This window comes from Cervus elaphus, chromosome 19, assembly GCF_910594005.1.
Source record: "Cervus elaphus chromosome 19, mCerEla1.1, whole genome shotgun sequence".
NCBI classification, from domain to species: Eukaryota; Metazoa; Chordata; class Mammalia; order Artiodactyla; family Cervidae; genus Cervus; species Cervus elaphus.
The window spans coordinates 36,397,480-36,421,226 of record NC_057833.1 but is presented as its reverse complement, the minus strand read 5'-3'; the positions used below and the strand labels follow the sequence as shown (position 1 = coordinate 36,421,226).

General features: G+C 51.4%; 2 protein-coding genes across 8 annotated transcripts in view; one reads left to right on the top strand and one right to left on the bottom strand.

The window, feature by feature from the left end:
* Positions 1-23,747, bottom strand: part of LOC122675467 (endothelin-converting enzyme 2) — a 30,813-nt gene that overhangs the window by 6,634 nt on the left and 432 nt on the right. The window contains exons 2-10 of one of the 7 annotated variants that reach the window (XM_043874283.1): positions 19,113-19,396; positions 7,119-7,205; positions 6,632-6,767; positions 6,221-6,436; positions 5,645-5,769; positions 5,383-5,529; positions 5,168-5,233; positions 1,001-1,189; positions 163-305 (exon numbers count right to left, since the gene is read on the bottom strand). In XM_043874283.1, coding sequence (XP_043730218.1) covers positions 163-305; positions 1,001-1,189; positions 5,168-5,233; positions 5,383-5,529; positions 5,645-5,769; positions 6,221-6,436; positions 6,632-6,767; positions 7,119-7,205; positions 19,113-19,396 — 1,393 coding nt within the window. Of the gene's footprint in view, positions 1-162; positions 306-1,000; positions 1,190-5,167; positions 5,234-5,382; positions 5,530-5,644; positions 5,770-6,220; positions 6,437-6,631; positions 6,768-7,118; positions 7,206-7,382; positions 7,404-7,459; positions 7,865-7,932; positions 7,984-13,966; positions 14,022-17,992; positions 18,447-19,112; positions 19,397-23,747 lie in introns of those variants that run through there. The other 6 variants (XM_043874279.1, XM_043874278.1, XM_043874277.1 and 3 more) reach the window with 6 other exon arrangements.
* CAMK2N2 (calcium/calmodulin dependent protein kinase II inhibitor 2) lies at positions 15,489-17,573 on the top strand. Its single transcript, XM_043874289.1, has 2 exons — positions 15,489-15,657; positions 16,545-17,573. The coding sequence occupies exons 1-2, from the start codon at positions 15,489-15,491 to the stop codon at positions 16,613-16,615; spliced, it is 240 nt and encodes a 79-aa protein (XP_043730224.1). The 3' UTR covers positions 16,616-17,573.

Below are 23,747 nucleotides of genomic sequence, written 5' to 3'. Positions count from 1 at the left end.
ATCCTTCTCTCTGATCCTGGGAACACACACCTGCTTATAAAAGTCAGGGTGGAGCAAGGTATGGGAACAGAGAACACAGTGGGCCCCCTGAAGCCCCAGCCTATGAGAATAGCCTGCACAGAGCCCTGAACCCCACCCCTGACACTGTGGGCTCCCCCCAACCTTGGCTCTGTGCGGTTGATGAGTTCCGACACCTGCTGCAAATAATCCGTCCCATACACCACCACAGGCTCAGAATCACCCAGCTCCAGCGGTGACAGCAAGAAGGACAGAAACTCCAGCCAGTCCATGGAGGGCGCCAGGGCCTGTGAGCAAAAAGTCTCAAGCCTCCCTGCCCCCTTGGCTTTCAGCAGACCCTTCCCCCACTGGTACACTGGAGCTGGGAGCCCTTTCCATCACCACAGCAACACCTACTAGCTGCTTGGTGGCCCCTTCCTAAAATAAACCCATTTTTAGGCCTAAGTGTGCTTCAATCTGGGAACCCAGTCACTTATTATACATGGAAAACCACCATCTGTGATATTTAGTTGGGCTACAGATCTTCAGATACTTTTTCAAACAGTTGGATCAACTCCCCAAACACCACGCAGGGTCCCTACATACCTGGCCTCTCCTCCAGAACCCCCCTTACCTAACTTCTCCATAATCCAACGACTAAGAGGTTGATGCCTGGTGCAGTAAGGGCCCTCCAGGAGATGCTTCCATTTCTCTTCTGACTGATTTGCGGGCATCTTGTACAAGTTGTCACAGATTTTTAACATAATCCCTCTGTGCAACCCCAGGCAACATGAAAGGGACCAAAGGATGGCCCAGTGGGGGTGCCCTAAAATGGACACTATTTTTCCTTCCAGGATAGCAACGGTGAGGCCGGGAAGCTCAGAAACAGCAAGGAAATGAGGACAGGACTGGCTGTCTCAGGTAGACAGCACAAAAGGGGAGCTGGGTGGCCTGGGCTGGGGGCTGACCCCTTCCAGAGGTGTCAGTTCCCTGCCTGCCCCACCTGCAGCTCCGCGATGCTCATCTTGTGGTAGATCTTCTCCTCGTCCCGCCGCTGGTCCTGGGGCACTGTGATGTTGGCCAATTGTATCTCCAGCTCCAGCACTTGCCGCATCTGCTCCCGCGTGGAGGCTGGCTGTCCACCCAGCAGCATCCCCAGCTCCTCCATGTAGTCCAGATAGGCAGTAAGCACCTGTCAGGGCCCCGAGTCCTCAGAGCCCAGCAACAAGTCCTGCCCAAGGCCGAGAGGACTGTTCCAGCTGCTGCCCCTGCCCACCATCTCTTCTGCGGACCTTCCTCTGAGAAGCTCTTCTAGAGGACCCTCATCATTTCTGCTATACTGCTTATCGCCATCTGCTAGATCTTTTTTTTTTTATTTATTTGTGCCCTTGCTCATCATCTGTTTACCCAAGGAAAAGGTAAATTCCAGGAGAGCACCATTCCAGGTTCCAGTGGCATATTTACCACTGTATCCCAAAGGCCTGGGAAAGGACCTAGCATAGAATAAGATCTGTCCAGTGGGTAGCCCTGCTTCCCATATCCCTCTTCCCTCTGCCCTTCTCATTTCCTGAAGCCCTTCTACTCTTCCCAGCCCATCAGTGACCACGTGCCTTCACTTAACAGCTGAGTGGACCCCATGGAGGAATTTGGTCTACATTTGGTTTTAATTCCCTTCTACCTCCCATCTTGCCAGGCTTCAGACTTGCTGCCTTCCCCTCTGGCCTCCAGCAGGGAAGAAAACACAGAGAAAAAATATGTAGTGACTCCATGTATGTACATGTATCAAATTCTCTGCTGGGGCTTTACATATATATCCCACCTTCCCCACCAAGAGAGCCCAGGCAACCCCATAAAGTGAGTACTAGGTTCCATTTTACAGACAACATGACTTCTTGACAGGTACCATAAATGAGCAGATGGCAGAGTCCACATGTGGCCCAGGCTCCATGACTCCAGGGCCACAGCCCCAGCACTGCCTAGGCTCAGAAAAAACTCATGTCCCCTCAGCCCCTGCTGGCACTTGAGCTGCATAGGAGCAGGGGCTGTATGCTCTGTTCTCCACTGTGTTCTCAGGCTCTAGCACAGCATCTGGCACAGCGTAGGTGGTCAATAAACATTGTTGACTGATGGATGAAATCCTGTACATAGAACCTCAGCCCTGCTCAGCACCGACTTCCTACGGACATCCTGCCTCCCAGGGACCACTTTCACTTTTGCCCCACCCTGGGCTCCTTTAACTGCCAAAGGCCATCTCTTCTTCCATTCTCTGCACTTCGAAGTATCTCCCTTTTCCCACCTCCCCTCTTCCTTGCTGCTGATGTCAGAAAAAGTCTGAGTACCAATTCCAGTCATCCCAGCTACTAAGGGGGATGGTTGGTTCAACCAGTGATCTTGCCAACCCCTCCCCAACTCACCCCTCTCTCCCTACCTCCTAACTTTCTGCTTAAGACTTACTTTTATTTATTTATTTATTGGCCACACCATGAGGCTTTCAAGATCTTATCTGGGCCCCTGGCATTGAAAGCATGGAGTCCTAACCACTGTATCACCAGGGAAGTCCCAAGACTTACTTTTGAGACTTTCCTGAACTCTGCAGATAGGATAAGAAACCTCTGGTGCTGCAGCTTCCCCAAGATGCAGGCACAGACTTCCTACTCAAGACAACTGGTAACACACTAAAAGCTGAGTCAACCATGCGATTCTCTCCTGAATTCTCAAAATTCCTTCCTCCCCTGACTCAGGTGTTATGAAAACCACCAATCTGTTCACACCACTCCCCACTTTTGAGATTCTCTTTCCATTTCTTTTGGGATCAATGCTAAACTTGACCCATAATGTTTATGCATAACAGGACTCTACCAACCTGTCCAGAAGGACTTGGTCCACTCTCCCCTCCCACTCCCCTCTCTAATCTGTCAACAAGACATACCCTGTCCCCTCTCAGAGCTTTTGCATCAGCTGTTTCCTTTGCCTAGGACTCTCTTTCTCTTCTCCACAGCCTACCCTCACCCTAGGACCAGGATGGCTCTCTGTTAAAGGACTCTTGGATTGCCACACTTCTCCTCTACCAGCAACTGTACATAGGACAACTGTGTGCATCCTGTTTTCTGCCTTCGCCTCCACTGAGTGGTAGTGTCTTGTTCACCACGTGCTAGCGGAGGGTCTGTCTGAGGGATGCTTGGTAAGTGTTTGGGGGCGAATGGAAGAAGGACAAAGCCCTTCCTGGTTGCCTTGCTCCATAGAAGTCTCTCTTCCTCCCTCTGCCTCTTGAAATACACAAGGATCTCCTTCTTTCTGGTCTCCAGTCTTGCCCTCTCTCTCACTTCTCCTAAGCCTTTGTCTAGGCTTTTAAGGAGAGGCCCCTCAAGCCTTCGGCTCCCTCCAGGCCTGTACTCTCTTCAGAACCCCACTCAACTTTCATACTTGCCTGCTGACCTCTCCAGAGAGATGGTGCCCAGCTCCCTCACATTCACATCACTGAAACAGGCAGCTCCCACTTTGAGTGTCTGCCACATAATCATAAATTATGTGCCACAGAATCTGCTGCAGAATCATAAACCTGCATCCTTCTGCTGCCCCCAAGCACACAATGAGGTAGATTCTATGATCCCCATTTTTCAGATGAAGAAACAGCCTCAGAGACCTTCATCAACTTGCACCAAGCTGCCAAGCTGGGATTAAAATCAAGGTCTGACTTCAAAGTCTGTCTTTTTCTGTGATAGTAACACCCAACCTACAATGTGCTTGAAATTGGTTGTCCCTGTAAATACCCCAGATTCTCTAAGGATCACTCCATCTCACCATCATTCTGGCACACAGCCTCAACTATCTTTATCTCTTCCTCCTTCATCTCCTCTCTTCTAACATCCATTAACAATTCATGATTTGGACTTATGTCTCTTGTGGGGCTTCCCAGGTGGCGCTAGTGGTAAAGAACCTGCCTGCCAATGCAGGAGACTAAGGGTTCGATCCCTTGGTTGGGAAGATCCCCTAGAGAAGGAAATGGCTACCCACTCCAGTATTCTTGCCTGGAGAATCTCATGAACAGAGGAGCCTGATGGGCTACAGTCTATGGGGTTACAAAGAGTCAGACATGACTGAAGCCACTTAGCACACACACATGTCTCTTGCATCCTCCCCTTCCTGATCTTCCCTCTGCCACTTCCTCCATTTGGGTCCTCAGAGACTCAGAGCCTGGAGTACTGCAGACACTTTTGAGTAACTGATCTCCAGGCTCCCTCTCTTGCATCTACTTTTCACACCCAGCCAAACTGCCTTCCCAAAGCACTGCTCACTGGGGCAGTCCCAGCCTGCCCCAGAGCATGCAATAGCTCTCTGGGGCCTATACAGTAAACTCAATGTGGCACTACAGGGCCCTTCAATAACTAGTCCCTACCCACCTTTCCACCCTCTCATCTGCTTTGAGCTCTACACTTTGCCAAACTGGACCCCTTCCTGTGGTCCAAACACACCTTAGCTTTTCCGTCTTTAACACTTTTGTTTAAACTCAGCATGCCCTCACCCCACCCCAGATATTCTGCTGTGGCTCAAATGCAACCTCCCTAGGAAAACTTTTCCAGCTGCTGGATCTCGCCTGAGCCCTAGAGGCCCCTATTGTGAGCCTTGCTCTCAGCTATCCAGGCCCATGAACCCATCGGCATTGAAAGCATCCTGTGACAGAGGCTTTGAAATGTGCATCTCACAATGGGTGCCTATAAGTGTTTTCCTGGAAGAGCAAGAGAAAGGAAGGAAGGAAAGAAGAGAAGAACAAGGGAGGAAGAAAAGGGTAGAAAGGAGGGAGGGAAGAATGCAGGGAAGGGAGAATGAAGAAAGAAAGAAGAAGGAAGGGGGGACTTCCCTGGCAGTCCAGTTGTCAAGACTCTGGACTTCCACTGCACGGGGTGGGGTGGGGGTGTTGGGGGAGTCAGGGTACTGAGGGGAGTGGGCATGAGTTCAGTCCCTGGTTGGGGAACTAAGATCTTGCATGCCCACACAGTGGAGCCAAAAATAAATAAAAGAAAAGAAAAAAAAAGAAAGAAAGAAGCAGGGTTGGCTCGGAGACAGGATAGGCTCACCTTCCCCACTCTGACCCTGAGCAAAGGGAAAAGTAAACAGGGATCAGCCCAGCTCAACAGGGGTGTTGGGTGGATATTCTGAGAATCCTCCTTACTTTCTCATTGGCGGTCCTGTTTAGGTAGTAATCTCGAGAGGGTAGAAAGAGCCCAGACTGGTCCACCTGCAATAGCAAGATAAGCAGTGAGCCCTACCCCTGAAATCTGGACTCTTGTGCAGGGAGGCCACCCCAGCCAGCCCATCACAGGGGAAGGGAGTGTGGCCTCAGCAAATAGTCCGTAAATCCCTCCCCACCCTTCCCCAGCCCAGTACCTGGATGACATTGCTGTTGGAACTCTTAGAGTCGGCACTGACGTAGACAGTGAAGAAGGGGGTGGCCCTATACGTCCCCGCTACTGCCTTCAGCACCTCCATGAAGTTGTCCCGGTCCCAGGGCCCCGTAACGTTCCAGCCACCAATCTGAGTGGAGACCATGGTGGCGCCTCTGGCACAAGAGCCCCGAAGCTCTCTGGGGCCACATCCTCTCCCAAGGCCTGTCTTGCTCCCTCGCCCACAGCCTACCCCAGGAGCCTACCTTGTCAATGAGGTCCCGCAGCGGCTGGGCACCCAGCTCCTCGATGCGCTCCACCTGTAAGCAGGAGAGGTAGAAGCGCTGCGTCTTCCGTTCGGCTTCACTGCTGGAGTTGAAGGTGGTGTTTTCTGTCAGAGAGAACACAGATCCGGGTGGCAACCATGCTAACTGCTGAGAGGGGTCCGGACCCTTGCTTGATCCCTCTCCTTGTCTTCTCAAGGGGGCACTGCTCCTAGTGTAGACGTGGGAGGACTGTCAACCACAGCAAAGCAGAGCTTCCACTCCCCTGTCCAGGGAGACTCAAAGATCTCTAAGCCCAACAGATTCCCTGGTGTCTACCACCCCTCAGCGGTGCTCCAGCGCTTAGAGAGGAGTTCCTTCACTGTCCTCAGAGATCCGCTCCCTCAACCCATCTCCACTCTTCAGGAGCCCCCAGTGTCTGCATCCCCTATCCCAGGAGGGCTGGCAGTCATTCCTGTATTCACTCCTGGACATTTATTGACTACCTACTAAGTGCCGAGCCCTGTGCTGGCACAAGGCACGTACCTGATACAACACTTCCCTGGTGGGCCCACTCACCAAGCAGGTGCTTCAGGATGGCTTGATTCTGGTCCCAGAGACTGTTGAAGGTGTTCCAGCGAGAACGCCCATCAGGCAGAGGGTTTCTGCGAATCCAACCTCCACAGGAGAACTGGTAGAAGTCCTCACAGGGGCTCACTCCTCGGTCCAGGGACTCCAGGATTTTTCCAGCCACTCGAATGCAGGCCTCTGTGAGGCAAGTGCTGTGGGATGGGTCTGTGGCAGGGGACATGAGGGGTGGTGTGTGGGGAGGGGTGGGGACAGTCAGTTGGTCTGGGAGAGGCAAATGCTTTGCAAGGGGCCATAACAGGGAGGTTGGGAGGACAGAGGACAGCTGGCAGAAGTCTCCCCCCATCAGCCTCCAGAGTCCCCACAGCTAGGAGGGCTCATGACAGGAGTGGGAGTACCTACCTCTGTGGTACTGGACCCCCAGGGCGACGAAGCAACCCAGAAGCAGGGCCGCCAGCAGTAGAGAGACACCTGCCAAGACCAGCTCCAGCTGCGTGTGCAACCCCAAGAGGCGTCTGGTCCTCTTCCGGAATCCCACCTGGGGAACAGAGGAGGACCTGGAGCTAGCAAGCTTCAGGTGGGTGATCGATCACAGAAGTCCTCCCGGAGGGTGAAGGCCCAAGCAGTTTCCAGAGCCATGGAGCAAAGACTGCTAACAGGGTTAACTTGGGGCACAGGGGCAACGAGGCAGGCTGAGTTGAGCCCTGAGCCTGTTTTGTGCAACGTCATGGCTTAGAGTCGCCTCACCATAGTCCTAGCGCAGAGGCCAGAGGTGGAGCTGAGGTGGGGGCAGGTGACCCTTCAGGGCAACCCAGAGAGCTCCTGGGTGTGCCGGGCGTCATGCCAGAGCTGGGGGGCCTGGTGAGACAGGGAGGACCCCCTTGCCCACCTCCACGGCGTCCGGGGAGGCCCCGCCCTCTACGGGGGTCTCGGGAGCGTCTTCATCCCGCAGCGTGGCGCGTTTGTATTCCACCATCTGCCAGACAGTCGGGGCGCCGACCCAGGTCAGGCAGAGAGGGCTGCGCGCCCACGGCCCTGCCCCGGCGCCCCTCGCCCGGCCGGGACCCTCCTGCCTCAAGTGCGGGGCCCCTTCCTTCCAGCCGGCCTGGGCCCCTCCGACCCCCCGCCCGTCAAGTTAGTCCGCGAGCCGGACCTGCTTCCCAACGCCGCGGGCCCCTCCGCTCCTCCCACCCCCGGTCCTCTCCCGGGGAGCCCGGGGCCCGCACTCACGTTGCCGCCGCCGCCTAGCTCCTGCAGCGCGACGCTCATGGTGGAGTCGGGGCCGGCGGCACCTTAGGGCTCCCGGAGGCTGGCCCTCGCCCAGGCCGTGGCCTCGGCCGCGGGCCGGGCCCCGCCGTCGCCGCCCGGCATCGCCGCCGCCCCCGCCTGCCGCCGCCCCCCTCCCCCCGCGGCGCGGCGCTCCTGGTAGGGGTGGGGGAGGGGAGGCGCGCGCCGGCCGCGCCCCGCCATCCGCCCGGCGCCCGGTCCTGGCTCCAGGTGCCCACGGCCCGCCCCACAGAGCTGCACCCAGCCAGAGCCACCAGCCCTCCAGAAACTCCGAGTCCCCCTCCCCGCTTTGCGGTCAGTACCCCATCCCAGCAACACCCTCTTGCAAGCCTCCCGTAATTTACATTTCTTTGACCCAGACCCAAACCCCTGCCCAATCCCTGAAATTGCAGGCCCTCCCCATCCCCTTCAAACACCTTTGAGAAATTACGCTCTCAGGGGAACGTCTTCCCCCAGCTGTCCGCACTGCCCCTCTTCAGCCAAAACACACAGAGCAGCATGCCCGAGGTGACCCACATTTAGGGTGTCAGCACCATATCTATACAGGGAGCACATAGACCCAAAGTACACAGGCAGGCACTCAGCCCAACACTCGGTCCACAGGCACACACACACATCACTCACAGACTGCATCTTCACACAAAAGGTATACACTTACCAGGCACCCAGAGACAACATGTGTTCTTCTACCCTGAGGTTCTGGACACACATTCAAAACACACACACACACACACACACACACACACACACAAAGTGCTTGGGCAGCATACACACACTGCTCACATTCTGAATCCCCCCTTACACGTTGCTTCAAGGCTGCACTTTTACTCTCCAAGATAATTGTTGTCATCAGATCATCTCACAAAGGGAGGGTTACAGATGGTGACAAATAGGCAGGGAAAAAAACAGCCATGCACAGATATTTAAAGAAAAGACGAGCTAACACTTCTAACTTGAGAAAAGCAAACCACTTTATTTGGGAGGTTTACAAGAAAAAAAAACACACCAAGCAATATTTAACTGAAAGGCAATAGTGTGGCGTCTATGCATCTGCCATCTGCCTTCCATATTGTCATTCCTTAATCAGGCCTGGTGGTGTTGCAGTCTGCTTCACTGAAGAGTGTCTGGTTGTTTTTTTTTTTAAAAACCACAAATTTTTAAAAAGTGCCTCATCCTCATCCCACCTCTCTCAATTTGACCTGAGAAGGTGTGGCAGCAGATCCATACCCGTGTCTTGACTCTAACCTCAGTTCTCAAACGTCTTGCTGTGAGCATCTCTAACATGGAATGCTCTTGTGGCTGAGGAAGGGTAGATGATGTATGACTGAAACTGCTGGATTTCTTTCTTTTGGCATTTTTCACCCCAAAACTGCATGTTCTCAAATAATAGTATCTTAGTTAGGATGAAAGATCCTGGATCCAGGCTCAATTTCCTCTCTGGTAAAATGGAAATAAGAATAGTACCTATTTCAAAGGATGGTGGTGAGAATTAAATGAAACAATACTTGTAAAAATTTGAGGACAATTTCTGGCACATAAAGGGCACTCTCACTGCTATTATTATTGTTGGTGTAGTTATTATTAAAATCCTATAGGTGGAAATGAGAATTGTATGGCTGGAGGAAGCCTGTTCTGTTTCCCAGATGAAACATGGGTTTTAGGTTAATCAAGCTTCCCTGAGCAAGGAACTTTCTCATCCAATCACACTGTGGTCTGCAGCAGCACAACCTTCTCCTATCCACATGGGACAAGTCTCTGGAGTTCATGTTCAATGAAATGACAATGTGGCATCACATTGCTGACCTCTTTCCCACTTCCCCCAAGCCTGGATGGAGGGAAACATGGCCACAGGGTCAGTCCTGTCATATGGAAAATCGCACCATGACATGGCCATGTGAGTACAAGCAAACTTCTTTATAAGGACTTTCCAGCAACAGACTCGTAGAAATAGTCCCATGCTGTTGTAATACCATGCTGTAAGTAGCAATCTTATATAGCACTGTGCCATGGCCAGCCACTGTTCCAGGTATTTTACATCAACACACTCGTTTATCCTCATGGTACTTATGAAGCCATTTTGCAGGTGAGGAAACTGAGGCATCGAGAGGCTGAGATACATGGCTCGTGAGTAGTAGAGCTGGAATTCAAATTCAAATCCAGGCAATCAGACTCCTCTCTGGAGAGTAGTTTGGCAATATGAATCAAAAGGAGTACATACTTCCTCCCAACATTAGTTGCTAGTCTTCTGCCACATCTTCTCTGGAAGAATAAGGGGAAGCACATAGTTTCCAAGCCAAACAGATCTGATTCAAATCTGGGCTCCATTCTTTATCAGGTATGTAATCTTTATTTGAAAGCTCTGAACTTTCATTCTTCTTCATCAAGGTGCCATCATTTCTACTTAGTGTATTGCTGTGAGAATTAAATGCAACCACATAAGAAAAGAGGCTGGTACCTCTATAGAGAGTATTTCCAGTTTCACTAGGTCTGGCCTAAATGGATATTTCCTTTCCATGCCTCTTTCATAACCCAGATAGTTTATCAGGTTCACAACTATTCCTGACTACATGTTAAGTACCCTATGTATGATAGGCTTGGAGATTCCTCTATTTTATATAACTCTATTTTATTTCCTCTGTGTTTATAATCTTTGACTCTGTTTTATTCTCTCATTCTATTATTTTTCTATTTTCTGCTCTTATTTTCCTATAAGTTTAATTTTATGAGGTCAGTTTTTCTCTAAATTGATTGTGAATTGAGAGGGAATGGAAAATGTTTTATGTGTCAACTTATAAGAACTGTATAGTAAAAAAAAAAGAACCATATAATCATGAAGATAACAACACACATTAGTATCCAATGTTGACAAAGATGGGGAAAGTGAACATTTTCATATATTGCTGGTGGCTTATAAACTGATACAGTCTTTTTGGCAATATGAATCAACAGGTATGTGTACATAATTTTTGACTTAGAAAGTCAAATTCTAGGAAATTGTCCTAGGAAATAAGCATGTTATCTACAGCATGATTATCTACAGCATGCTTATATCAGTTAGCTTTGAATGAATAACAGACTGTCCAAACTTAATGGATTAAAATAGCAAACATTTATTACTTTTCATGTTCAGTAGGTTGATTGGGTGGTTCTTTAGGTCTGGGTCAGCTCACCAGGAGCTGAATGGTCTAGCTGAATGATCTCATTTACATGTTTGGGCCTCAGCTGAGATGCCTGGGCCCAGTCTCTGTGTGGTCTCTCTGTCACCAGGAGGCTAGCTCAGGATTTTTCATATGGTGGTATCAGGATTCCTAGCAACCAAAAAAGGGCAACCCCAGTACATAAACACTTTTCAAGCCTCTATGGGCATCAAATTTGCAAATTTTTTTAATCACTAAAACCCTTTTATTGCAAATGTAATATACTCCAGAAGTACATAGAATAAAAGATGAACTTCATTCTGCCAGGATCCCTGCACCATTCCCAGAGATAACCATTATTAGCAGTTTGGTATGTGTTTCTTTCTTTTACATGTATTTACATATCTAAATACACTCTGTGTGTGTGTGTGTGCATATGTGTGTATACTTTTTTCACACATGTGAAATCACACTCTACACTTGTTATTTGGTGATATTTTGACAGGTCTTGGAGATCTTACCATGTCAATCCACACAGATCTGCTTCATTCTTTTTTGTGATTTATCAGCCTCTGCTAAAAAGAAGAATCCCAGAAATACCTTCGTGGTATAGGCTTTCTTTGAGGGACAGGGTAAGAGCAAAGGGTCCCCAGAGAGCTTAAGGAAGGAGAGACATGATCATGAGAGACCTAAAAGGATGACCCCAAAATACTTGTAACTTTGTATTTGTTTCATAGGACTGCTGTAACAAACTACCACAAACTGCCTGGCTTAAAACAGAAACTTGTAACTCACAAACTTAAGCTATAATTATCTGGCAGTCCAATGGTTAGGACACTGTGCTACTTTAGGAGGTACAAGTCTGATCCCTGGTCAGGGAACTAATACCTTAGGGTGCAGCCAGAAAACAAACCAAGAACAAAGAAAAAACTAAAAAGAAAAAAATAAACTTATTCTCTCACAGTTCCAGAGGTGAAAAGTCCAAAATCTAGGCAGGGCCATGCTCCCTCAGTAAGCCCTAAAGAAGAATCCTTCCTTGCCTCTTCCATCTTCTTGTGGCTCCTAGCAATGCTAGGTGTTCCTTGGCTTGCAGCCACATCAGTCCTATCTCTGCTTCCTCACAAGGCCTTCCCAAGCGTGTATATGTCTTGTGCATTTGCCCTCTTCTTACAAAGACACAAGTGAGGGTACACCCTAATCTAGTATGACCTTAGCTTAATTTAACTAATTAACTTCTGCAAAGACCCTATTTTCAAATAAGGTCTATTCCGAGGTTCCAGGTAGACAGAAGTTTTAGGGGAGACTCTGTCCAGCTCACTACACAGGCCTATGGTTTCCGCTTGAATAAAAGTGTCATTCATACTCAACTGTCAAAAGGCATATTATTCTGCTGAGAACGTATGGATTCAATCCCACTAGTAGGTTTTGAGGGGCTTTCAAAAGAAATTCAGATTGTCACAACAATCCAAACAAACTTCATTTTAGCTGTGAAAATGAATCTTCATCTCATGGACAGGGATGCAGAACACCAGACTTTAAGTAGAGGATGGTAATTTAAAGAACTTGTTCTGGACTTCCCAAGTGACCCATTAGTTAACAAATCCGCCTGCCAATGCAGGGGACACGGGTTCAATTCCTGCTCTGGGAAGATTCCACATGCTGAGAAGTGCCACAACTACTGAAGAAGTCCCTGTGCCTAGAGTTAGTACTCTGCAACAAGTGAAGCCACCACAATGAAAAGTCCATGCAACAGAACTAGAGAGTAACCACTAGAGAAAGCCCATGAACAGCAGCGAAGATCCAGTGCAGCCATAAATAAATAAAATTATTTAAAAAAATAAAGAACTCGCTCCAAATTTTCACAACATAGCTGAATCATGTATTACTATATCTTTACAATTCTGCACTTATGTCTTTTGCCTTAATCACAATCCAGCATGTGTCTTACAGGAGTAAGATTATTTAAGAAGGAGCTAACCAAATGAACACCAAGTTAAATTGCTATTCCTCCATTCTCTCTCATTCTGAGAGGAGAAACCAGGAATGTTTCAATTTCCCACCCAGTGCTCTCATCTTATTCTTGGCAAGAACCCAGATGGGCCCTTGATCACTTTTGGTAGGGGCAGTGCATTACCTCCTGAGACAAGTCACTTCACCTTAAGACAAGTTCTTCTACAAAACTGTTAGTGTAGGCTCTATCATCTCTAGGCTTCACGCTAGAACATGGAGGCTCAGAGAGGTATGTATGCATTTTATGCAAATAAATGAGAAAAAGATTGGAAGGATATATATGAAAGATTTTGTGTGATTTTCCATATCTCCCTAAAATGTTACAAGTACCAATGAACTAATTTTTTTAAAAATTGTGGGGTCAATTAAAAAACTAATTGCTCAAGGTCACACAGGAAGTGGTAGAACTTGGATTGGAACCCAGGGCTGGACAACCTCCAGTAGGGGTGGAATTCTCTGGACTCTCCCCTAGCAACCCTGAGCTCCAGCTTCTCCTGTCCTTCCAGGTCTGGAGACTCCGCTCACCCAGCAGGGCTTCCACCTCCAGCTCCAGCCCTCATCCCAGAGGTCAGGACACAGCAGAGGAGGTTTGATAGGGACAGGCCTTTAGTCTTTGGTCTTGAGTGAGGCTGTACAGGTGGCTTCCCTGGTGGCTCAGTGGTAAATAATCTGCCTGCAATGCGGGAGGCCTGGATTTGATCCCTGGGTTAGGAAGATCCCTGGAGAAGGGAAAGTCTACCCACTCCAGTATTCTGGTCTGGAGAATCCCATGGACTACAGGGGTTGCAAATAGTAAGACACGACTGAGCAACTTTCATTTCAGTCAGGTCTTTGGTCTTGAGTGAGGCTGTACAGAGGCAATTCTGGTACTCCCCAGCCTCGTCCTAGAGCAGCCATGATGGCATTCGCCTTTATGTCCCTGGAACTAACAATTGTTGGAGGAAGAAGACCCAGCACTAGGCGCCTCACCAGCTACGTGATTTAGAGGGAAGAAGGAAATGTGCTTCAGGGACGGTAGAGAACCCTCCGCCTTGAGTATGGACTTAATGATTATTATTCGGATGATTATTATCCTTATCAGTGCTGTCGTCACTGTCACCGAATGTGCGACACCTCCCTCCCCCAAGGCCAGAGATTGCGCCAGAGCCCCAGCGCGCTAGCAAGCAACTGACGGCGCTGCTGACGGCCAGAGGGAGAGGGAGAAGAGGGTGCACGCTCGTCGGTGCGGCGAGAATTGTCACGTGATCCCCAGCACCCAGGGCGGAGACGCCCTCTATCCCTCCCCTTCTACCTCCGGACTCACCGGCGCGCTTCGCGTCCTCAGGCGCTCCGGGCTTCCCCGCGTCACCTGCAGCCAGCGCGCCCCCCGCGACGCCGTCATTCATTCCTCCTACACTGCAAGCGCAGCGCCGGCCCCGGGGGTTGGGAGAACCGCAGCGCGTAGCGCGCGCTTTGAGCCCGAGTTTCGGCACTAATCTCGGCTCTCTCCTTGGAGGAGTCTCGGTAACTGGGCCGACGCGCGCTAACCAAGGCAGACCTGCACCCCCAGCCCTGATGCTGGCGCCGAAACTCGGACTCAAAGCGCCCGCCGCGCCCTGCGGTTCTCCCAGCTCCTGAGGTCCCCAAGTACCACCAGGGCACAGAAAAGCCCAAGCATGGATACAGAGGAACAGAGACACTTAAGAGATAGACGTAGACACCTGGAGTAGGAAATGGCAACCCACTCCAGTATTCTTGCCTGAAAAATTACAAGGACGGAGCGTGGCAGGCTACAGTAGTCAATGATGTCGCAAAGAGTTGGTCACACACTCATGCAATGTACAATACATAATTTTTACTGCTGTGTAAAGCAAAGGTCTTTCTCAAACTATTATAGCTTAAAATTTAAGAGATAGAGACGTAGACAGAGACTATGACGCAAAAAGAAATGGGGCACCGAGGCAGAGACACAGACACGTCGAGATAGACTGACAAATAAATAGGCACAGACAGAAACAGAAGGTGGTCACAGAAACACAGACTCCAGATGATCTGTTTCAGACCCGAAGAGCAATCCCACACGAGAGCGCGCCAAAGGTGGGGACACCACCCATTGGCCTGAGCTATTCCTGCGTCCTGCGGGTTCCCGCACACCTCCCGGCGTATCCGACTCTCCCCCCGCCACGCTTCCGGTGTCCGCCCCGCTTCGAATGCTGGCCCTGCTTCCGGCCCCGACCCGCCCCCCAATTCCCAGTGCCCGTAGCAAGCATCTCTGAGCTTGTGTGCAAGACTCTCCTCCCGCCCCTCGCATGCCGGGGTCGCTCCTGCCTTCCCCCGAGTCCCGCCTCTCCCCGCCAGCTCCTGCACCCGTTGTGGCCGGTACGGTTCGCCCGGGCGCCATTCCCTCCAATGGCAGGACCCTCCCGTTTTCGCTCCAGTATCTCCGCAGAGAGCCGGAGGCGCTCGGGTCCAGGCACACACACACAACCCCACCCACCCACCGCACCCCAGGCCCGCCTCCCTGCCTCCCACCCCTGGCCGGTGTCCGCCCCTCCTCCCCCGCGCCCCGCCCGTCCGGCTCTGCGGCAGTCGGGCGCTCATCGTCATTCCGCTCTCGCCGCCGCCCCCGCCCCCCGCGCACCGCCCCCGCCAGGTCCCCGCCGCCGCCACCGCCGCCGCCGCCTGCCCAGCGGCCGGGGAGGCGGAGGCGCGGGGGAGGAGGCCCCGCTTGGCTTCGCAGCCCCGGATGCTGCATGACTTCATCCTTCCGCCGGCTCCCCTGCTGAGCGAGGGCCGGTCCGGCAGCTAGCCCGCCGCCCGCGCCCCGCCGCAGTCCCGCGCCCGCCATGTCCGAGATCCTGCCCTACAGCGAGGACAAGATGGGCCGCTTCGGCGCCGACCCCGAGGGCTCTGACCTCTCCTTCAGCTGCCGCCTGCAGGACACCAACTCCTTCTTCGCGGGCAACCAAGCCAAGCGACCCCCCAAGCTGGGCCAGATCGGCCGAGCCAAGAGAGGTACACGGCCGGGACCCGGAGTCGCCGCTTGACCCAGAAATCCTCCCCCGGGCGCCCCCCGGCTGCAGTTCCCCGCCAAGCGCCCTCAGCTCTTGCCGCAGACCAGCGCAGCCAGCCGCGGTTGGGGGGCGGGGGGGCGGGTAGAGGGTGGTCCCTGCTGCAGTGTTGTGTCCCCCTCTTCCCCTCTCCTGGGAACGCAGTGCCCCGGATTCGATGCTCACCACCTCTGGAAGTAGAGCCTTGGCACACGGGCGAGGGGGAGGGGCCGACCAGGGCATTCGGGGCTACCTGAAGTGGGGACGTTGGGCGACTGGCCGCTTCTACAGGATCAAACGCTGAGTCGGTGTATGCTACGAAAGAATCTTCGCGAGGGGAGGGATGCCGATTGGAGAGTGGGCAGGGGGGCGGGGGTTCGGTTGTCCTGGTTGTTTGCATGGGGAAGGGGCTCTGTTGGTGCCAGGATCGGAAGAGGGGTTGAAACCACAAGGTTAGATTGGGGAGAGGGCTGGAATAGATGGAGATTCGGGTTGAGGAGGGGATCCTGTTGAAGGGAGGGTGGAAGAGGGGGATCCTATCAGCAAAAGCTTTCCGATCAGCTCGAAGTAGGAGAGCTCAGGTGGCGGGAGGGTTTGGACTGGAAGGTTGAACGCTGAAGTCTTAGGAAGAGGGGCGTTCCTCCGCAAGGAGAGGAGCGGGTCTATGGGAGCTGGGGGTCGGCCTTGGGTTGAATCGGCGGGAAAGAGCAGATGGGGAGGGCACTGTAGCACGGGGGTCCCAGGGGCGTCTCTGAGCCACGGGCAGTAGCTGAGTGGGGCGCGAGGACCCGGGGCCCATTCTCGCCGCTGCCCCCCGAGGCCGCGCGGCTGACGCGCTTTCTCCCTGCGCAGTGGTGATCGAGGATGACCGGATAGACGACGTGCTGAAGGGGATGGGGGAGAAGCCGCCGTCCGGAGTGTAGACGCGCCGGCTCAGGCGGCGGGCTCCGGGCCCAGCCCCGCGGCGGCCAGGAGCGCGGGCCGGCGATGCGGCTGCCGTCGCCCCCCGCCCCGGCCCAGGCGCCCGCGGGCGGGGACTGCAGGGCCGCGCCGCCTTCGGGTTGCAGTCGCTGCCGCCGCCGCCGCCAGGCACTCCGGAGCTGTCCGCTTCAGCACCACGGCGGCGGCGGTAGCGGCGGCGCGGACCGGCCCGGAGCCCGCCGCCGCGCTCTTGCACTTTAGAACCTCGGGCCGCAGCCCCACCCCGCACACCGGAACGGACAGAGACCCGCGGCCCTCAAACCCCCGGCCCGTCCCCTCCCGCACGGCTCCCCTGCCCCGCCCCTCTCCGGCAGGTCTGGTCTGCAAACCGACTGCCTGCCGGTGTCGGACCTCGCGCGCGGCCAGGGATGTTTGGCTGCGTATTTGCATGAGCTTCCCACCCCTCTGAGCCCAGCCGCTCCTCACCCCAACCCCTGTCTGGCGTGACCCCAGCCTCAGCCTCTTTCTAAGGGACTTCCTCAGCACATTTGTATTTTTATATCCGACTCTTTGTTTACTAATTCCCCTCATGGTTCATGCCCTGCCCACCACGGTCTCGGCCACGCTCTTCTGCGCCTGGCAGAAAGGATGGGTGTTGAGGCTGGGATGGGACAAGCCCCCAACATGGTAACCAACCACATGACCAGTCTGCCCATGCCTGATTCCAGGCGGCTCTCTGGCAGACCTCCTCCCCTCAAGGTATCACTTTCCAAGGGCCCAGGTCTGATTTTACCTTGGACCTTTGTGTCCTGCCCCTGGGATTCCAAACCGGGGCTGCACTGCGTCTTTGGATGACACCTGTGGCCCTGGAGATGTTCTCAACCCCTGGGGGTGTCCTTTGTAAATGTCCTCCATCCTCACTGTACCAGGAGTGTGTGAATAAACACAGACCTCCCTGTGTGTGTGTGTGTAGCTGCTGCTTTGGTTTGCTAAGAAGTCAGCCCCAAATGGCTCCAGTTCTTTTTAGGGAGGGAATAAGGTACTTGGGAATCTCAGGTGCATGTTACTGGCAGAGAAGGGTTGCCAAGTAAACATAGGCAGGTCAGTCTGGCCTGGAAACACCATAATAGTGGGGTCTCCTTGGGTAAATAATACAACCTAAGCAGGATAGGTCACCAGAGTTGGGGCTGGAGCTGGGGTCAAAAGCAATCGAGATTCAAAGTCTGCAGCCTTCTGTCAGTGAATCTAGGTTGGATGGGGGTCAGTAATAGGCCCCAGGGATGTAAGTGTCCAAGTCTTGCTGGCATGCAGAAGGGTTGTGCTGGAGATGAATCACTGGTGGTTCAGTGTGGTGGGGGAAGCAGTTGGGGAATCCAAGAGAGGTCTGAACCTGTATTTTTTTCATGTGGGGTTGCTTCCATCAGCTCTGTCTTAGGCATGAGGCCCCTGGGGTGTGAGCACCTTGGACTTGACTGCTCTGAGTCAGGAATACCCAATACTTGAGCCTGGAGCAGAAAGGGAGGCTGAAGGACCATGCTTCTGGCCTCACAGCTGAATGGCAGTGAGGAAGTCCTCATGATCTGAGTCCTGGAGGAAGCAGGGTGGGGTGGGAGGTCTAGGGGGTGACAGGATCTGTGCCCCAAGGGCCAGCTGGGCCACAGTGAGCTCTTTGCCCTTCTGCATGAGGTAGAAATGAAAGTGGAAACCATTGCCATAGGTTGCATGCCTCAAGGACCAGCCATAATGAGCTTGAGCATAGTGCCTTGTCCGAAAATGGGGGGCAGCAGAGGTCAATGAGATGAACCGGCCCGAAGGGACCAGCACTCGGCTCACCTGTAAAGCAGATAGAGAAGCCATTGGTGAGAAGCCCACCTCCAGGTTCTCAAAGGTCAGTATTGCACTAGATGCCCTCCCAGTGAAACCTCAGGTTCTACCCTACATCCAGTAGCTCAGGGCTTTCCATGGCAAAAGAGTGAGGGTCCCTCTCTGCCTCTGGCTGTTCCATGGGGATCAGGCTACATCTTAGATATGTAGAAGCAAGGAAATGATGTCAGATGCAGGGGGCACTGCATTCCTGTCAACTGTTGACATTCCCTATCTGGGATCTGGCCACTGCCTCATCTCTGTGGCAACTCAGTATCCAGGTCCTCAACCTCTGGGAGCCTGGCCACTCCAGCCCCCTATAATCTTGACCCAGCTTAATATCCTTTTCCTTCAGGTAACCAGAGTCCTGAAGGTGACCCACTACTTGCTCCAAACCATGCCTTCTTCTGGCTTCTAAGTTCTTCAAGTCTCCTAAAACCTTAACCCTTCATCCCCAGCTCTTTAAAAATATATTTATTTATTTATTTTTGGCCTTGTGGCCTGTGGGATTTAGTTCCCCAACCAGGGATCAAACCTGTGCCCCCTTCAGTGGAAGTGAGGAATTTTAACCACTGGACTACCAGGGAAACCCTCCCCAGCTCTTGATCAGCCCTCTTTCCCTTGTTGCTCCCTCACCTCATTTAGCACCTGGTCCACAGTGTGGACACCTTCAGAGGACACGGTCCAGGGATCCTGTTCACCAGTCAACAGGGCATCCAGTGTGCCCTTCTCAAGCACCACGTCGAAGGAGCCACTAGGGAAGCCCAGTGCCCGCACGTCCATGGTCTCCCATCGCAGCATGGGCACGTGGGCATACCGGGCCCTCATGGCAGCCACCACTACTGATGAGTAGTCCACACTGGTCACATCAGGGAAGCCCCCAAGGAATAGCTCATAGCTCAGGGCACTGTTTCCACAGCCTGGAGTGAGAAGGGGTGGGTGACAAAAGGTCTAGGTTAGTTTTGGTTCTCACCTCCGCAATTATCCATCCACTCTTGGCCTGTTTTCTCGAAACCCAAAGCCTCCTGTACTGAGGGAGAAGCAGCATGATACAAGAGCATGAGCCCAGGAGTCATACATATCTGGGCACACGTCCTGGCTCTACCATTCCTGGCTGTGTGGACTAAGGCAAGTTGTTTACATACTAGGAACTTGGATTTCCTCGCCAGAAAAATGAAGACAACAATACCTACACTACATACAGGATGTGATGCACTAAATTTAACAACTAAAACACCCAAAGAGTAGGAGCTCTGAACTTAAAAGTTCAAGGATTTGGGTTCTGCTGTCCCTAGTCTTACAGCCCTGGTAAGTCATTCAACTCTCAACCTCAGTTTTCTCAGACTCAGAATGGGGATAATATTATAATATAAAAGTCGCTCACTTGTGTCTGACACTTAGCGACCCCATGGCCTATACAGTCCATGGAATTCTCAAAGCCAGAATACTGGAGTAGGTAACCTTTACTTTCTCCAGGGGATCTTCCCAACCCAGGGATCAAACACAGGTCTTCTGCATTGCAGGTGGATTCTTTACCAGCTAAGCCACAAGGGAAGCCCAAGAATACTGGAGTGGGTAGCCTATCCCTTCTCCAGTGGATCTTCCCGACCCAGGAATCAAACCAGGGTCTCCTGCATTGCAGGTGGATTCTTTCCCAACTGAACTACCAGGGAAGCCCTGGGGATAATACTGGCATGTAGTATTATTAATAGGATAATACTAGTATTATCCTAATTCCTAATCTCTCCTCTGATGACATCAACCGTGGGAAGACTTCATGTTAGGGGTTTTTATTTTACTTGGGTTTCGAAGGCAGAATTAACAAGTAGAAGGGGAAACCAAGTGGGGACACACAGTGGAGATGACTCCCTGTATTAGACTGGCCAGAAAGTTTGTTTGGGTTTTTCCATAACATCTTACAGGAAAACCCAAATGAACTTTTTGGTCAACCCAATAATTCCTTCATGTACACTTGAGCACCACATATTGTTCTCTTGATGAACAGAGCCCCTGTCATCAAGGAACTGATGCTCTGGTGAGAGCAGCAGATGTGTAATCAGGCAACTGCCACGTAATGTGATGAGTGTTTCAATGGGGACAGGCTGCAGAGGCACCTGGGAGGGTCCCTGTCCCGACCTTAGGTGGGTGTGCTAACAGGTTCAGGTGAACTGACAACCAATCAAGTCTTGAAGAATCATAACATTCTGGTGGGAAGTTTCTGGGAAGCAGTCCCAAAGGGGTGGAGGGAGGGTGAAGTTTAGAGGAGTAGATGTGGACCTACTGCCCAATGGGCGTGGCTTTCCTCAAAGATCTATTGGCCTCTTCCAGGCCCTCTTGTGGTCAGTATCAGCCGAGAACAGGCCTGCATGACAGTTCTTGGTGGCCTCACATGGGGATCCCCAGATCTTGGGATTAGATTGCCTTTAATCCCCATTTGCCTCCCTAAGAGGATCACAAAATAAGCTGCTGGGATAGCCCTAATCTAGCAGGCAGAGCTTGGCACCTGGACAGATGCCAGAGACTGCTGACTGGTCCTCAGCTGCCCTTTTTGTGTTCCTCAGACTCTGGGACTCAGGAAGAGTACTGTCTTGCCTGGGAAAACCCAATGTGTGCCTCTCAACACTGGAACCACAACAGACTCTGGGACGGAAGGTGAGGGTGACTGATCAGGAGACCCTAACTCAGTTCAGGCTGAAATCCCACTAGGTTCTCTGACCCACAATGCCTTCATCACCCAACACCTGACCTCATATGCCTGCAGTGCTCTGTCAAACTGTGGACAGACCCAAATTTCCTTCTGCTGTCCCCTTTGGTACAGGAATGGCATCTTCCAAGACAACTTTATTAAAGATGGAGGGAAAATAAAACTTGACCACAGAGCCACTTTATGCCTACAAAGCAGTGACTTGGGACTAACAACTAAGATGAGGCTTGGAACAGCCACTGTTTCCCTAGGTGGGGCCTCAGGGAAGCAGAGCTCTGGATCCAAGATCCAAGAATGCATCATATGGGAGCCCAGAGCTATGTGGATGCTATCCCCAACACCAAGCGACTGAAGTATAAACCGGAATACCAATTCACTAATTTATAACAGGAAAAATAGCCATCATGGGGTCTGGACAGTCAATCCTCTGGTCAGTCCCTTGTGTCTCTATAGGAAATATAAACTTAAGACAAAAATATAATCAGAAGATTCTACAGAGCTTGGAGTCAAGCAAGAAGAGAGAACCAGAGAAGTATAATGACAACAAAACTGGGACAGCCACATACACTCATCTGCAATGTGGAATCTAGCCACAGGGACCAGACATACAAATCTTCAGGGAAGGTCCTCTTTCTCTGAGAATTCCCAGAGAAAGTGCCTCTCTGACTCCTGTTTTCAATAATAATAATGATAGCTAACAGTTTTTGAACACTGGGTCCCACGCTAAGCACTTTATAAGGATTATCTCAGTTTATTTCCCAGTAGCTCCAGACAGAAGATACTGTTACAGCAGCCATCAACATTTTCTAGCTGTGACAGCAACTGTATAGCCTGGAAAGCCTAACATATTACTTGGCAGTTTTCAGAAAAAATTTACTGAACTCTAAGTTAGAATAGGCCTCATAATATTTTTCACTAATTTCTAAGGGTTGTCATGAGGATTAAATAAATTAGGCCCGCCACATTCCCTAGCATCTACCAGGTGTTCAATGTGTTTCTTTAGGTGAAATGTGACATAGGGTACTCCCTAAGCTGTGGGTCCTGTTCTTAGATCTTGGGAATTCTGTCTGGAAAGTTTTTTATTTTGATCTTTAGACATTTCCCTCCTCTATCCAGAAAAGGATACCTCCTAGTCAGGCAGAATTTAAGGCAGTGTTTCTCTGCCAATCACCAGATGAGAATCAGTCTGCAGGCTTGTTGAAAATGTAAACCCCTGGGGCCAGCCTTAGACCATCAATTAGATGGTTAATGATTTTCAATTAGAAAATCAAGGTGGGTCCAGTTTTCCAGGTTATTACACTAAAGCTTGAAAAACAGAGATCTATGTTAAATCTATAAATAAATGTAATGGTTTAAAGTCACAAAATTCAAGAGTTTTTAACCTCTAGGGGGAAGAGCTTTAGGGGCCCACACAGAAAACCCTGAATACACAAGGCTTTTAATTTTGTTGGGTATTTTTCTAGGTATCTTTCACACTCACTCAATCATCTTTTTTTTTTCAATCATCTTAAAAGCTGATAAGTATGTACTCTTTTTTTTTTTTTAAAAGGCTGAGAAAGTGGAGGCACATAAATTTAAGTATTTTGTCCAGGATCCACAGCTACGATCCATGATTTTGTCCATGATTCCACAGCTAAGATTACATGTGCCAAGATCCCTACATAATTGGCTGCCTCCAGGGTCCAAGTTCCTAAGCACTTTCTGGTCAGAAGAATGCTCTGCTTCTCAAACTGAGTAGGGTATATACACACATTCGAGTTATTATTTATGCTTTACATATATTTACATATAAATGTCTCACATGTGAAATATTTCACTTAATCATACACTTGCTTTTAAAAATATCAAGATTTTGGGAGGAAATACGTTGCTTAATCAAACTTCACTGGAGCCCTCAACGCTGGCAGTGGAAGAGAATTCCAAGGTCGGGGTTTAGGTGGATCTCTCAGAGACCGACCTTGTTCTCATTCGTGTCCGACTCTTTGAGACCCCGCGGACTATAGCCCACCAGGATCCTCTGTCCATGGGGATTCTCCAGGCAAGAACACTGAAGCGGATTGCCAGGCCGTACTCCAGGGGATCTACCCAACCCAGGGATCGAACCCAGGTTTTCCTCATTGCAGGCGGATTCTTTAGTCTCAGTCACCAAGGAAGCTCTACCCGCAAGTACGTTCCTTCTGGGGAAACACACCAATCTTGATTGCACTCTCCCGTCAGAGGGCGCTGTCCTCATCCTCACTGCACACGGCGCGGGGAAATGGAGGAGCGGGACGACAGAGGACCCGATTTCAGTTAGTTTGGAGAGTCAAGAGAGAACTCTCTAGGAGACAATGACCCAGTGGCGCAAACAGAAAAGCGCTAGGCATTCCGCTCAAGGTGAATGCACATGCCTTATCCAACTTGAATTCTCAGTCCCTAGAAGTGAATCCGGGGCTCAGAGTTTATGATTTGTCCTAAATCATACAGTCAACTAGCGCTGGGACTTGAACTAGGTCCTCTGAACTCTCCAGTGCTCGAGGCGGCCTCCCCAGGGTTCGCAACGGGGTCATGGGTCACCTACCACCTTC

Bases quoted from the DNA above. Each gene is read 5' to 3' on its own strand.
- CAMK2N2 (XM_043874289.1), top strand. From the start codon at position 15,489: ATGTCCGAGATCCTGCCCTACAGCGAGGACAAGATGGGCCGCTTCGGC. The intron at 15,658-16,544 runs GTACACGGCCGG...CTCCCTGCGCAG, and splicing joins GATCGGCCGAGCCAAGAGAG to TGGTGATCGAGGATGACCGG.